The following is a 15,927-nucleotide window of genomic DNA, read 5'->3' as shown; positions in this document are numbered from 1 at the left end:
AAGTAGATATACCGTCGCTTAGTCACCACGGATCTCATGCGCCTCTTGCCGAGCTTCGCCGTGGCCTTCCATGGCTAGCACACCACAGCACCGCGCCACCGTGCCGCCATGAACGGCGACAAGCACTCTCCTGTGCACGCGCACCTCCACCACCTAGGTCACCCAATGCGCTTTAGTCTGTAGATCACGTAGATGCACTTGGTTTCATCGGAGAGCTCACCGGCGACGAGCTGTGGCCGGTACGCGTCGAGTCCGCGCCACTGCTCTATTTTGTCTCGCTGACATGTGGGGTCAACTGACCAGTGGGTCCCGTCTGTCAGTGACTCAGTTTAGAAAAGATGGTTCAATTATTTTCAGATTTCATGTTGTTTTTAAAAATTTATATCTGGAGTTTGGTAGATCCAAATTTGGTGGTTCAATTTTTTTAGGATATTGGTGAAGTGTAGTATTTAGGAAAAATATAATATTAGCACTTCTAGTAGAGTTTCTAGAAGAATTAAATTGAAACTTGAAATGTGTTTTTAAATGTATGCAAACTTGTTTAATTTATATCTAGAGTTCCTGTGCTCTAAAAATTATGAAATTTATATGGTGAGCTTTTCTTGATAAGTATAAGCTCTGGTAAAAATTTGAGGGTCAGTGCATGAATAGTTTTTGAGTTATAGATTTTCCTTTTATAATTAGGTGATCCTTGTGTGAATTGTTATAAATTATCTATGAATCCAATGCTCATAAAATTTATTGGAGATTGTTCTAGTACCATATGGATGCTAAGAAAAATATAAAATATGTTGCTTGACACTTTTCACTAGGGTTTTCTATTTATGTTATTTTAAGCCTTTATGCCTTGTCATTTTTGCATAGAATGTTTTACTTGGTAAAATGACATGAAACTTTTACAGTAGTCTATTGGTAGCACTAGTAAGCCACTGTAAATTTCTGAGAATTTATGATATATATTTGGTATATGTTTATTATTTAACCTAAGTATCTTAGTAAATTGATAAAGGTATTTAAATAAATAGTTTGGGCATGGTCATTATGATTTCTTGAGTGTATTTGATGTCCTTGTACTGTTGGTATGATTGGTGAGGTCAAATTTGGAATGTTTATATGCAATAGAAATATCGTTACTTTATAATTCGGGTGAGAAGGGTTTTCGGACAGATTCTGTGGTTTGGTATGTAGCATACCAAGAATGATGTTTGCTGTAAAAATGATTAATAACAAAGTTGTAGGTAACTTCTTCATATATCTTGTGTCAAAATTTTAGGACAATAGGCCAAAGGGTTTAGGAGTTATAGCTGTTTAAAGTTAGTTTTTCCAAAATGCTCGCTCTCTGGAATTTCTGGACAACACTAGATTGATTATCTGTTTTGGTTAAGATAGATTGTGAATTAGCTTTTGGTGATTAAATAAGGGTTGTAGACAATTTTATAAGCTTTCCAGAAAGTCCAAGATCACAGCGTTTGGATAGGTAGAACTTCAGTTATGAGTAAAACAAGTAGCTACTATTTTGTGGTATAGTAAATGAATTGTTGAAGTGTTTGATTAAGTAATCAAGAAGAGATATGCACATACTCAGTAAAATGTGATGCACTTGTTATTACTTTAACACCATGCTATTAAGAATACTTACAAGAATCCATTCATCATGTATCATCATACTATACTTGTCAGTAAGTATGCATTCGCAATATCTTATGCCATACTCATGCATCTAGGATCGACAGAGGAGATAACGTTGTTGGAGTTCAATGAAGGAGAGGAAGGGGACCAGTAGGAGATTCCTCAAGCCATAGCTCCCGAAGGTGAGGAGCAGATCCCAGAAGAGCTTCCAGAGTACCCTAACCACCGCCCCACTTTTTTTCTGAAAGGCAAGCCCCGGAGCATTCTAAGTCTCCCAGTATTTTACAAAATATTACTCAAGTCCTTTATGATTGATGCATTAGGTTATAAGAGTTGATTGGAACCACTCGATGCATATAATTTCCTTGTCCAGAAATATACCTTTAACCCTATGTAGGTCTAGGATCAAATATATGCTTAGCCATGCTTAGACCGGTAGAAGTCGGGTGTTTTCCTATTACCTACGAGATATAGGTGGATACCGAAGCACGGTTGGCTATATTTGCTATCGTGGAAAAGAATCATGGGGTAATGTAAATCGAGACCGGGCAGAGTCTATGGTAGGTTGACTCATGTGATTCCGTCTGTGCCAATTAAGGACCGTACCGTTGTTGGACCTTTTGACAAGATTGAACGTATGCCTATCACTTAGCTGGCTAGATAACTCGTTCCGACCGCAAAGCTGAGTAGCTCAACTCAGGCCAGGCCCCGCTCTATAAGAGTGCGCACTCTAGATGGTACTAAGGATGTGCGGGGAGCCAGACTGAGCCCAAGGGCAGGCTGGGTCTGAACGTCCTGGCATTTGGTGTCCCTGATTATGCGGCGCTGGGCGAACCCACGAAATGTGTACTTGAGTTGTACCAAAGGCGACCTAAGGCTACCGTGGCTGGTAGACCCAGGTTTGTGTTAGAAATAAATTCTCAGCTGGTTGAAATCGATTCGAATCGCTGTCTCTCCCGGATAGTGAGAAACTTGGCTAGCTCCAACCTCGTAGTAATTGTATTATGGAATATGATGGTTCAGATAAACATGGAATTACAAGACCTGCTATGGTTACTATTGTATGCTCTAAAAATGATATACCATATGTTTGGCACAGGATAGTTGCTAATTTAGAGATAGATAGTTATAAATAACTTGTTAACGGAATTATAATGATATAACTAAGTTAATCGCTTTTATACAAATGTGGTCAAGCTATCTCCACTTATATAGCCTTGCATAATCCTTGGAGTCAATTTATTTCTGGTTTATGACGGGTAAGTCTAGCTGAGTACCTTCTCATACTCAGGGTTTTATTTTTCCATTGTTGTAGATGGCACAGTTTATCATGGTTATTGCAAGAGTTGCTTCTATCCCGTTGTGGATGAGGAGTAAGCCTTGGGAAGGCTTCTTTATTAATCCCTCTATATGCTTTTGTGGACTGTGATCGTATGTTGGTATTGTACTAAATTATGTTGGCAAATGCTACTTTCAAACTTAATTTGCTTCCGCTATTATCTATCAACTTGGTTTGTAATAACTTTGTTTCATACTCTGATGATGGAAATGTATCTACGAACTTTATGTAATATGTGACATGTATATTGAATCATGTACGATCTTGGTTGTTGTGGATCGTTTATCGAGACCCATCGTGGTACTCAACAGACTATCGGGTATATATGGGCTCAAGTATGACAGTGTGACCGCTTACGGGCTGCCATTGTACTTGTGCTCTTATAAATTGGTCGGTTCTGCGACAGCGAGGCCGGCGGTGGAGGGCAGCGCAGCGGCCAGCCATGGGCAAAAATGTGGCGCGGGGAGCGGCGCAGCCTCGGGGTGCGGCACGGGGCGTGGCACGGGGCGAGGGGGGGACACGGCCAAGGGGCGCGCGGCCGTCCGCTGGGCGCACGGCGCGGGGCGGCCTCGGGGCGCGCTGCGGACGAGGGCACGGCGCGGGCAAGGGCGGCGGCGACGGCGGTGCGAGCGAGGGCGGCGGCGGCTATCCTAGGGCGAGAGAGGGAGAAGAAGAGAGGAAAGGCACGGGCCCAGTAGGTATTAAAGGCTCGGCGTCATTAACGTTGGCGCCGAGCTTGGCACCAGAGTGACTAGTGCCTAGCTCCCTGCCATGCCATCCTCCGTGCCCAGGAGCTCGCCGCCAGAGACGCTGGCGCCGAGGTAGGCGCTAGCATCAATGGTGACGAGCTAAGGGTCCATTTTCTGAATTCTTTCTGTTAGGGTCTATTTGTTAGAAACTTTCAAAAAAGGGCTAAATTGTAAAAAATTCGGGCACACATGTGCCGGGTGCACGCCTAAAGCCTTTCTCGCTGGTTTCGACCACGGTAATGCTGGAGTCAGACGGTTTGCACGCTACCACTATCGGTCTAACAGGTTTATGTACCCTATGCGCTTATCTCTTAAGAAAATATCTTTCCACTCCGCTCTCCTATCATGTGTTCACCGCACGAGGCCGTGTCTGCGCTCCGTGACCACGTTTCACCGCCTCTCGCATGCCTTCCTCTCCACCATACCTCCCACCGGCCTTCATCTCCACCACCACGGTGTGCTCCCCCCCCACCCACCGCACAGTCGATGCCGCCTCGCGGCGCGAGGCTGCACCCACCCAATTGCTGTTGCACCTCCACCACGGGCACCGCTCGTCTGGGGCACCGCACGCGCCCTATCGTCGGGGGCAGCGCAGCCGCCCGTCCGCTGCCATCCTCCTTCTCCACTGCGACCACACGGGCTGATGTCTCTATGCAGTGCTCTACCCGCCTGCCTGCTAGGTTTTACTAAAAGCGCATGTTGTAAGTGAAGAGACCATGATGCCTAAGAGGGGGGGGTGAATTAGGCAACTTAAAATTCTAACTCCAAAACTATGGCCTCTTTTTCTAACCATAGCAAAACCTATGTAATAGATAAACTATCTAGATGTGCAACTATGGTTTTGCTAGTGTGTTGCTATCTCTACTGCAAACGTAGTAAAGTAATCAATGTAAATGCGAAAGCTAAAGAGCAATGTAGAGATACGCAAACTCCCATCGACGACTCCGGTATTTTTACCGAGGTATCGAGAAGCGCGCAAGCTTCCCTCTACTCCTCGTTGGAGACCCTCGCAAGGAATCCCTCGCAAGGGTCAAGCTCCCGGTCGGGTAACTCTGTGGATAGCCTCGGGCCTTCCCCATGCGCAAGTGGGTCTCCGACGTGCCTTCCAACAAGCCTCTCCCGGATGCTCCCCGCCATCTTCACTATCAAACTTCCGGTCGAAACGTCGCGGGCCTTGTTCCCTCCAGTACACGGTGGCGGCCACACCACAAACGCGGTTGGTGTGATCTCGCAAGACTTCAAGCCCCTCCGATGTACAACATTTATGCTCGTAAGCACGAGATAGCAGGAGGTATGCAAACCTCACTAAACACTAGGCCTAAACCTAGAGCAAACGCATAAGCGGTGGTCTAATCAACCTAAGCACTTCGCAAAGCACCTACGCTAATCATCTAATAAATACACTAAGCACCATGCAAGTAGAGATCACTAAAATGGTGTATCAACACCCTTGGTATGTTTCCTCAGCTCCACACTTCTCAAATGGCCGGTTGGGGGTTGTATTTATAAGCCCCACTGAGAAAGTAGCCGTTGGGGTCGAATTCCCGCGAACCTACTACTGACCGGACGCTGAATCGTCCTGACCGGACACATCCGGTCGTCCCGACCGTTGAGCCGGCAATATACTGATCGGACGCTGGCCAGCGTCCGGTCGCAGATTTACCGCTCTGGAACCTTACTGTATTCGATCGGACGCTGCTTCCCTGCGTCCGGTCGGTTTCGCCGCCCGCGTCCGGTCGTCCCTGACTACAGAGCCACCGGTTGGTTGTCCCGACTACAGAGCCACCGGTCGGTTGTCCGACTGCAGAGCCACCGGTCGGTTGTCCCGACTGCAGAGCCACCGGTCAGTTGTCTGACTGTAGAGCCACCAGTCGGTTGTCCAACTGTAGAGCCACCGGTCGGTTGTCCGACTGCAGAGCCACCGGTCCAGCGTCTGGTCGTCCCGATTGCCGAGCCACCAATGTCCGGTCCAGCGTCCGATCGCCTCTGTGAGCTCGTTTCTTCGCGATCTTGCGTACGGCTTGGTTTCAATCTTTATGCTTGGACTTGGCTTGATCTCTTGGGTCTTCTCTTGTGCTCCTAAGGTCTTGCTTGAGGTGTTGATCATCGGATCATCACGTCGCCTTCGTCTAAGTTACGTCTTGCATCCTATTGAACTACAAAACAAACACTTACAAATTCATTAGTCCAATTTGGTTGTGTTAGTCATCAAACACCAAAATCCCAAGTAAATAGGCCAATGGTCCATTTTCCTTACAGTAAACGTATGTTTCAAGTGTTTCGGATGTTTCAGAGGTATGTTGCAATTGTTTTAGATGAATGTTGCAAAAGTAGATTGGGATGTTGCATATGTTGCAATGGTTGTACACTTATGTTGCAAAGGTCTATTACCATTGTTTCATCTGTGTTTTGGGGACGTATGTTGCAAGTGTGTTTATCTAAATGTTGCATATGTTTCACACATATGTTGCAAGTGTTTTATCTGGATGTTGTGTATGTTTGCAATGATCTTCAAGTGTTTGCATGAGTTTTTTTTTAAGTGTTTCAAAAACATATTTTAAGTATTTCATCTGTCTTCTTTTGTATGTTGCAAGTGTTGTATCTGAATATTTTAAAAATAAATCGAACAATTGTTGTGGATCTCCATCTAGTTGGTATGGATCAGATTTTCCACAATGTTTCTCGACTCCACGGTGGTTCGTGGTGGTGAGCAGACCATGCCCCTGCAGCAGTGGTCAGCGATGGCTTGAGGCAGCTCTAGTGCAGTTGCCTCCTGCACGCAAGCCCCGCGTGGGACGCGTGAAATGGTGTGGAAACATACTGCAGGTGCGGACGTCAAGCGCTAGCAGTTCTCTTTGGACAACGCCTACGCCTTAGCAAGTACGGGGCGCACGGACGTGTACACTGTACAGCATTGTGCCGTCGAGGCACCGCCCGCCCACACGGCGAGCGCATTGCATAGCGTTTGGTGCCGCGAGGTCTACTCCTTTGCTCCGTTTCACTCTGATTTTACGTGTCTACCGGCGAGATCAAGTACAAATTGGCTCTGTTCTTGGCTAACGAAGCTGCCTGTCGTCGACCCAGCCGAGAGCACACAGCCTGTTTCTTTCGTAATACATGTCCAGCTACGTGTAATTTGCCGTACTAAGCTGCGGTCCCGGTCTAAAAGACGAGACGGCCAACGAGATCGTCACATTTGGTGAAGGTGGTTGTGGCGTTCGTGTCACTGCGAACACAGCACCAAAGTCCAAACGAATATTGGTCTGCTGATAAACGCTGATGAGCTGAAGCCCAACACTGCTCCCTTGGATTTTCAAGGGGAGCTGCTGGCTGCTGCAGCAGCTCCAGAAACGAAATAGCAGCAGTGCGGGCTGCAGCGATGCGTCACCACTCACCGGTTTCGTTGCTGGATGAGTACAGTGTAAGAACAGGAACTTCAACTGCTGGCCTGGACATTAGGACCGGCCGAGACATGCGGCAGAGACAGGCCGATTTGAACATTAGGACGAGAGTCGAGAGAAAGATTCTTACATATCACACTCAAAAGAGAAACGCATACCTAGATCTAAGCAGAATTTGACATGTTGCAAGTGACAGTGTGACACAAGCAAAGGTGTGCGATGCAATAATAATATAATGACTGGAAGTTCACCCCGAGCAGTAATTCTTCTGTCAATCAGTATTCACCGTTTGACCAGTCCCAATGGGAGTTTCATGACTTTAAATAAGCTGACATGGCATGAAATAGAAGAAGAGAGATGATAAAAGATTCATGGGATGAAATGAGATTTATGGGGATGAAACTTATCTACATTGTTTTCAACAAACTGAGTCAAACGCTTTCTATAGAATAAGTTATTTTGTAGCCAGCTACAGGGTATTAGTTATATATATATATATATATATATATATATATATATATATATATATATATATATATGCCCAAGGCAAATCGTTTCTGAAAAACTGATACAGAAAGAATTCTGGCATACAAACTACGAACATATACACAGCAAACTTATGTCTGCTCCTTCCAGATTCAGCGTTTGGAATCTTCATCTGCATGTTCTGTACTGTAGAGTGAGTTCACTTAGCACTTTTGTACATGTTGTCAATCACGCCCTGCAAAATTGGAGGATACAACTCAGAAAACACTCTCCTGTCTCACTGCAACACATCACAGTTCACAGACCCATAAACAAGCAAAAGAATGCTAATAAAATGAAACAATAATAGCCTCAGAGGTATACAATAATACAAGCATCACTATTGTAATTGTAACAGGCGAGTATCATAAGATGCTATCTCGTTCATACAGCTTAAACTAATTCAAGGACATTTCAACAAACACACTGTTATGCTTGTAATAAACAGAATATACTGGACCAACTTTGCGCCAATAGTTCAAAAAGAAGTACCTGGTAGTACTTGAGCAGTTGCGGACGCTTCTTTTTGTATGTTGGAGTGATCAAATCACGGTCCATGTCAAACGGTACTGGTTCCAGGTGCACATCTTTTATGAATTCAAAACCTTTGAGCTGAGGAAACAAGTCGGGTTATGATATGCGCATCAGTAGCAAGCAGACAAGAATCGTTGGAACAAGCAAAACAAAAGAACAATCATATTCCTCACCTTCTTCTCTTTTCCTATTCTTGACAGTTCTCCTAAAATGTATTCTTTTGCTTTTGGATTCTTGCACAAGGACTCAAAATCACCACTTATTCCATTTGCTGCAGCCCAACTCTCGACAGCCTCCTTGTTGGGATTGACCACAGCAACAAGGAAGGACTCAAAGCTGTTCCCATATACCCATATCTAAAAAAAATGTTCAAAAAGATTGAAGACAATTCAAGTTCCTTCAGCAGAACAACTAGGACAGAAGCATAAGCAAAACAATCCAGTTTTATTAGCATTTCATATATAGAATGATGTTACAGAAAAATTCAAAATACCAGAGAAATTAAAATGTTGAGCATTACATACCGAGTCTAGAGCAGAAACAAGGCCGTAAACATTCTCCAAATTTTCAACCGCCACATATTCACCCTGTGAAAGTTTGAATATATTCTTTTTGCGATCTATGATTTTCATACATCCATCAGGTTGCCACTCACCAATGTCACCTGCAACAGAACATGGAGATGTGTCAGATTTCTGCTTGGTTGAAGCACAAAATAGGAAATTCTGGTGATGGTATATGACTGGAACCCTGGAGTTCTACATCGAATTTTAACTGCTAACAATGTGTGTCATAAATATTGTGATCACTATGTAAAAACAGAGCAGTAGTACGGGCAACACTACCAGTGTGGAACCATCCATCAATCAGGACCTCCTTTGTAAGGTCTTCACGCTTGTAGTATCCTGAGAATAATGTTTCTCCCCTGATGCATATCTCTCCACGAGGCGTGCTCGCGAGTGCATCGTAATCCATTTCTGGGACCGACTCCAGACGAACATCGATGTTTGGCACTGGGGGGCCAACAGTTCCTATCATGGACATTTGATTTGGTAGCGAGACAAAAGATCCAGCACAAGTTTCCGTGAGACCTAAAAGGAAAGAAGATGAGTGAAGACATTCAAGTACAGGTATAGGTTGGAGAAGAGAAGCAAGTTCTGTTCACATCCTCAATAAAAGCATCATCAGCTTGCACGTGACCTAACCTGGCTAGAATATATTAAATTCTTACTATTCTTCTCTGTTTATGTTGAAATCGATTTAAAATTAAGTGCATGTCATGAAAAAATAAATAAAAGTGGACCATTCTGCTGACAGAATCTTATTTATTGGGTGATCGTTAACTACACCGACTACAAGCCAACAGCATTAGTCATGCTGCAAGCAGAAAACCAATAAGACACTCTTATCAATTAACTAAACTAAGCTGCCAACTATGACGTAGCAACTTAATTTACACAGTTACACCAATTTTCCATGCTTTCGTTGTGGATCTTAGACACTACTAAATTATAAGGGGCTCCAACTAGACAAACTGCAGCAGAAAAACGTCAGTACTCAGGACTCCCGAGTCAGGAGCAAGGTTTTAACATGAATCAATCGCAAGAGTAGGAATTTCTAGCTTTCACATCACAAAAGAAATGTACCATATCCTTGTAAGACATGTGCACATGTCACCACTCGCAAGTATTCTTCAACATGGGTAGCAAGTGGAGCAGCTCCAGATAAAATAACTCTAACGTTTCCACCAAGACCCTCTTTCACCTGAAAACCAATAAGTTCAATTCTAAATGGTAAATAGTCTAAAGAGCATACATAATCAAGAATTGTTGTCTGCCTAATTTGATTACCTTACTAAAAACTACTTTGTCACATATGGAAGCAGCTTCATTGTGCTTAGCTCCTCTCATCATTCTAAAATGCTTGCTGCAAAATACAATGTGGACTTAAATACTTTCACTTGTAAAATGTGAGTAACTGCAGGTACAGGCACTTATTGGTCAAAGAAAAAGGTTATCATTAGCACACTCAGAAGAAATACTAATTTTAGAATATTTAGGACAGAAAACTTACAATTTGTAAGCAACATTAAACAGTGTACTCTTTAAAAACCCACCAGAGGAAATTTTTGCTTGTAGTCCTGAAAACAATCAGGTAAATGTGAGAAGAGTATACCCATGAACACGCAAAATTGCAGAGACAATGGTGGCTTCAAAGCCTTTTGAACAGTGAATGGAAACTGCACCAATAGATAGACAAAGACATCAGGTTCATGCATGAGCTTATACGAAAGACTGAAACAACCTCGCCTAACAATTCTTCCTTTTCTTTTTGAACGCAATGGCAGGAGCTCTGCCTTTCAATTATGGAGAAATATAATTGATCCAGTTTATGAGGAAACCAGGTCTGAAAACCTCACGGTCGCACAGTTTATAACAATTCTTCCTGTAGTGAGAGCACGAATACAGATTCATAAATTAAATAACAGACTAATGGGGTAAGCCGTACAGTCAGGACATGACGAAGTAGCTAAGAGACTAGAGACGATATGGATATATATAATCTACTAAGGTGAATAGTAGATTAGGACATCTGGCTAAGGCACCTCAAGATTATTATGGGACCACCAGATACAGTTGTACAAAAAAAAACAAAGGTGCAAGTTACACCATAAGCATTAATTAATAAGAAAGTGCAGAATAAGTACTTAATGAAGGAAACTAATAGACCTATAAGCATCAATGCCAAAAACAACCTGATAATAATCATACAGTACATTGTATTATTCTGCCGCTCATAACCACATTAGATATCTCATCCATGAAAATTATTTATGAGACCGAAACAAGCCATAACTAGCTCCTTACCAGAAAATATCCGATCAAGAACACGAGGAACAGCACACATAATTGTTGGTTTCAGCACACCAATATCTTCAACTAGCAGCTTAACATCCTGTGACAAAGAAGTTACAGTCACTAGAGGCCCAACAAAAAATGACAAAAAGGTATTCAGGTGAGAACACAGTGTCATTGATGCTTACCCCTCGCCAGAATCCAATAGAGGCACCATGGAAAATAAACAATTCCTCCACAACACGATCAAAAATGTGTGCAAGAGGAAGGTAAGACATGTAAACGTCGCTTTCTGCCAACTGAAATTCTCATATTGTAGAAGATATTAAATGTCTGCCAATGTGTAAGGTAAGGTCACATAATTGAAGAGCTTCAAGAACATCTCACCTCCTCGTTTTGAGAGCTAAGTAACCTGTCCACACCTGCAATGAGACAAATAATGCTCGCATTTGATATCAGTACTCCTTTCGGGTCACCAGTAGTTCCACTAGTATACATTATAGTGCATATATCTGACTTCTCCTTGACTGGAAGATCAAATTCTTGGTCAGCCGCCTGCAGATATGATCATGTAAACGGAAGGGTAAGCATAGTCAACAAATTTCTTATATGAATTGTACAGTTAAACCAATCACTAATCCATTTTGTGTCAGCCATAAATAGGACACCGTAGTAAAAAGGTCATATCAACTAAACAATTAAACAAACATTTAACTTTGGGTAATTTGTCATCAATAATGTACTATTGTATGATCATGCACAACAACAACAGACTAAGCTAATTTGCAATGTCAGAAGTCTTTATTTTGATGTTCAGCGAATGACAATATGTATTTTCTTATGTGGTGATTCACTCGCATGTTGTGGATAGACACAACATTAAAAAGCTGTAAATCCATAATACCCCAATGAAACCAACAAAGAGCTCGAGCACCTTACCAGGGACAGAAATTCATCCCACGAGTACACTGATAGCCCATATTTGCGAACTTCTTCCTTCTGTTCCTGAGTTACCTTGCTGAAACTCACGATCGCTACAATAAGAAATGTATAATTTAGTTTCATAATATTTAGTTCTTGATGTTGGAATCCATCTAGGATATATCAAACTTACTTTTTAAGAACTCATTTGACTTGGGTAAAGTCTTCACGAGCTGCCCAAGTTGAAAATATTCAACATGCATTTAGACACACCAAACATATGTATCGATAATAGAACACAAAATATCATATCAGCGACACAACTCTCATAACTTTTGCGCAGAATACAACAATAAAAAGACCATATTGGAGGTATGCTTAGCCAGATATAAATTTTGACTCATGGAATGTATAACCAACATACTTAACCATCTAACCTCGTACAAACTATAACCCTAGCCCTCCTCCCTGGCTCCCTGCCCCCACCCACCAAAAAAAAACCTCCTCTGCATCATGACATCATCTCTTCCACCTCCACCACACCGCCCAAATTATAGCTAGATTATAGAAAAGTCTATATATGATTCTATTGATTGAGATAGGTGAACATGACATAGATTATACTACACACTGCAAACCTATTAATTCTGCATTCATGGTAAAGAACCATACCAGCTCAATTTTCTTTTCCTCAGCAAAAACAATCTCAACTTCTGCATGGCACAGAATAAACTCTACCGCACCAGCTCCTACAAAATGAGTTTGGTCAATAAGAAAACTGAACTGTATTCAAGACCCATTTCTCAAAAAAAAAAGGAATGTGGTGCACCGATGCACAACCAATAAAACCTAGCAAGATGAACTACAGACAGAAAATGGTGGCCTCGTTCATGTATAGCAAAATCTGAAGCCACGAAAATGGCAGAATATATACCAAGTGTGTCGTATAATGGAACACAGTAGATTCCATGGGCGTTGCAAGCCTGCAAAGGATAAAGATTTTAAGGTGAATAATTTGACAAGGGAAACTTATGAACACAGTGATTTAGTTTGTTCAGAATACAAACTTAGTGGATCTAATTTTTCCAGCCAAAATATGAGAACACATTGAATCAAAATCTGGTAACACAACATTTTACCTCCATTGTGATAATCCATTCAGGACAGTTAGCACCATAGATACCACAACGACTACCCTGCAAAATTGCCATATTGAAATTTTTAGTCAGCAAGAGATGGCACCAGTGCGTCAAACTGATGTGCCTAAGGGGACCAAAAGTTCCCAGTGTTCTTCCAAAGCAGTGAAAAGAAAAATACAACTTCTAGATACTCAGGTAAATTAGTATCGTGGCGAACAAAATAGCATAACACTAAGAACAGTGGCCAAACCTTTGCAAGTCCACAGCTCCTAATAGAGTTACCAATTTTGTTTGCAATGCCAAACACCTCCTTATATGTCTTCCAGACATATGCACCAGCCTATTACACGAGACAAATTGTCATTGGGCAAAACACCATATTGCTGGAGTCTTCCAGGCAACGGAAGTTGTTCACCGACTAGTTACCTTCCCATCAACAATCTCACGGTGGCCAAGCATTCTGTTGTTTGGATACTTCTCCACGGCCATGCTGTGCAAGGACCCACAGACTAAAGAAATTAAGTATGTGGAGACAAGAGGCCACTAAATTTATTGAAATGAAGAAAAAAATAGGCCACCCCAAATTTAAGAGTTGTCAGAAAGTCAGAAGTAAATGCAAAGGGCCGACTTATATTCTGTTAATTCCCCTGGCTAATTTAAGAGTTGTCAGAAGCCAAAAATGCAAAGGCCAACAGTCGAACATAAATAAAACAAACATGAGACCGGTGTTGCATTGACACCAGGAACCATCTGGCATCAGCGTGCTGCACGTCCGAGCAATGCTACATGACAATACAGAATCGCATTCCACATTCCACATAAAGATTCCTCGTCAAAGTGCGTGACATGTTTGTATCGCCAGCCAGTTCTACTGATTCAGAAAGTTTTCTTCTGATATTTCCAAACTTGATTAACAGTTTTGCAGGACGATAGACGAGAATGAACCAAACAACTGCATGCAGTGCCTACCGATCAACATATATATAGATCTTACCCGTCAGGAACTGCAAGGAGTGATCAGTAAAACGTAACACAAAAGGGGCAAATCTGGCAACAGAGGCAGAGAAGAGTGAAGCATCCGAGATTCGCTATCTGCCTACGGAACGACGAAGGACGGGATCAGGAGCAGCCGAGAACCTGAAAGAGTGATTGCATCACAACTGCCAAGCGAATCTGAAGTGTAACTAATCAGGATCTCAAAACATCCAAAAAAAGGGGTAGGTGAGCATGCAAACTATCTCACACATAAATCCCATATATAATTGGATTATTATGTTTTTGGATCAAAAGCAACAGGAGCAGACAAACGATAAGCTAATCCACTACTCCTTTTGTTTGTTCAGGCATGCTGGCATAAGCAAAGTTAGCAAACAGCTAACCGAAAATTTGAACATGTATCAAATCCAAATCTGCATGAAAGAGAACAGAGGCAAATAGCTAAAAGGCATACATCGACGGCTTCTGATTAATCACCAGAAGCCAAAAACGGTTGCAAGCACTCTTCCACCACCCCCTGGTCTAACGGCACGCTAGTGCAACGGCAAGCTCAAAAAAACCCCACCCCGCGCACGCGCAAAGACGGAACCGAAGCTCGAGGCGCGCGCGAGAGAGAGGGAAGGAGAGCTCACCGGAAGATGTCGTAGCAGCTGTCCATCCCGGGGACGGGGGGTGGGAATCCGTCGCGGGCGAAGGCGCTCCGGTAGGTGGGCCCCACGGCCGGCCGGCCATCGGCAGCCGGGCGGCCTGGCTCGACCTCCGCCACGTTCTGCATCTCGCTGCTGGGCGCTCGTGAATCGCAGCAGCGTCTGCTTTGGACTCCCTCCGTTCGCTCGAGCGAGTGGGGACTCCGATTGCTGGACGCTAGCAAACCGGGGACCGGGGTGTGTTAAAAAGGAAAAGCCGCTGGGAGTACAGGGAAAGAGACGGCGGACGGCGGACGCGGGCCCATCTGACATGGGGCAATCGGGTATCCGGATGGGTAATGTTGGGTGGCCTGCCAGGCTCGTGCGACCTTCGGGTATTTCGGGTGGGTGAGGTTGGGTGACCAAAGCGTTGGACTCTGGGTTTCTTTCTCGTCAAGCTCCACGAGTTCACTCGCTGCGTGACACGTGAATCCACATGGAAATGCTTAGCGCGTGTTTGGTTGGAGGGAAGGTTGGAATTTAGCTATGGTAGTATTTTCGTTTTTATTTGACAAATAGTATTCAATCATGGACTAATTAGGCTTAACACGTTCGTCTCGTATTTTCCAACAAAACTGTGTAATTAGTTTTTTTTCGTCTATATTTAATGTTCTATGCACGTATCGCAAGATTCGATGTGATAGCTACTGTAGCACTTTTTTGAAATTTGGGTGCCAACTAAACACGCGCTTACTACTTGTGTGTGGTCGGGAAATAATTGGTGTCGTGAGCTCTTCTGTTCGAGCAAGAAACCGAGTGTTTGTTTAGTTCTCAAAAAGTTTTCTAAAAAATGCTACAGTTGCTATTACATTGAATCTTGTGATACGTGTATGGGGCATTAAATGTAGATGAAAAAAACGAACTGCACAGTTTAGTTGAAAATTACGAGACGAACGCTTTGAGCCTAATTAGTACATGATTGAACACTAATTGCCAAACAAAAACGAAAGTGCTACAGTAGCCAAATTTCCAAAATTCGCAAACTAAACACAGCCTGAGAGAATTTTATGTCATACTACCTGAAAGCGAAAGTTGAAGAAGTTTGGTCGTGTTTGTCCCTGGTGTCAGCCTCTCGAAGAACTACGGGCGCATCTTGCGACGTAAGCTCATCATGATACTCTTCGCTGTTAGGGCTTCTCCAGTGGTCTTCCAA

At 43.2% G+C, this 15,927-nt stretch overlaps 1 protein-coding gene across 1 annotated transcript; it reads right to left on the bottom strand.

Moving 5' to 3' along the window:
- Positions 1-7,520: 7,520 nt before the first annotated feature.
- LOC136450240 (long chain acyl-CoA synthetase 4-like) lies at positions 7,521-14,950 on the bottom strand. Its single transcript, XM_066450616.1, has 19 exons — positions 14,721-14,950; positions 13,519-13,582; positions 13,343-13,432; positions 13,093-13,149; positions 12,888-12,936; positions 12,626-12,702; positions 12,147-12,186; positions 11,972-12,066; positions 11,420-11,587; positions 11,221-11,331; positions 11,045-11,132; positions 10,251-10,317; positions 10,028-10,103; positions 9,824-9,941; positions 9,023-9,268; positions 8,702-8,841; positions 8,351-8,533; positions 8,136-8,255; positions 7,521-7,839 (listed from the first exon to the last, which is right to left on the bottom strand). The coding sequence occupies exons 1-19, from the start codon at positions 14,861-14,863 to the stop codon at positions 7,804-7,806; spliced, it is 1,968 nt and encodes a 655-aa protein (XP_066306713.1). The 5' UTR covers positions 14,864-14,950; the 3' UTR covers positions 7,521-7,803.
- Positions 14,951-15,927: the final 977 nt, after the last annotated feature.

The sequence above is a fragment of the Miscanthus floridulus genome, chromosome 5, assembly GCF_019320115.1.
Source record: "Miscanthus floridulus cultivar M001 chromosome 5, ASM1932011v1, whole genome shotgun sequence".
NCBI lineage: Eukaryota > Viridiplantae > Streptophyta > Magnoliopsida > Poales > Poaceae > Miscanthus > Miscanthus floridulus.
Note: the sequence above shows the minus strand (reverse complement) of the source record. Positions and strands in the feature narration are given on the sequence as shown.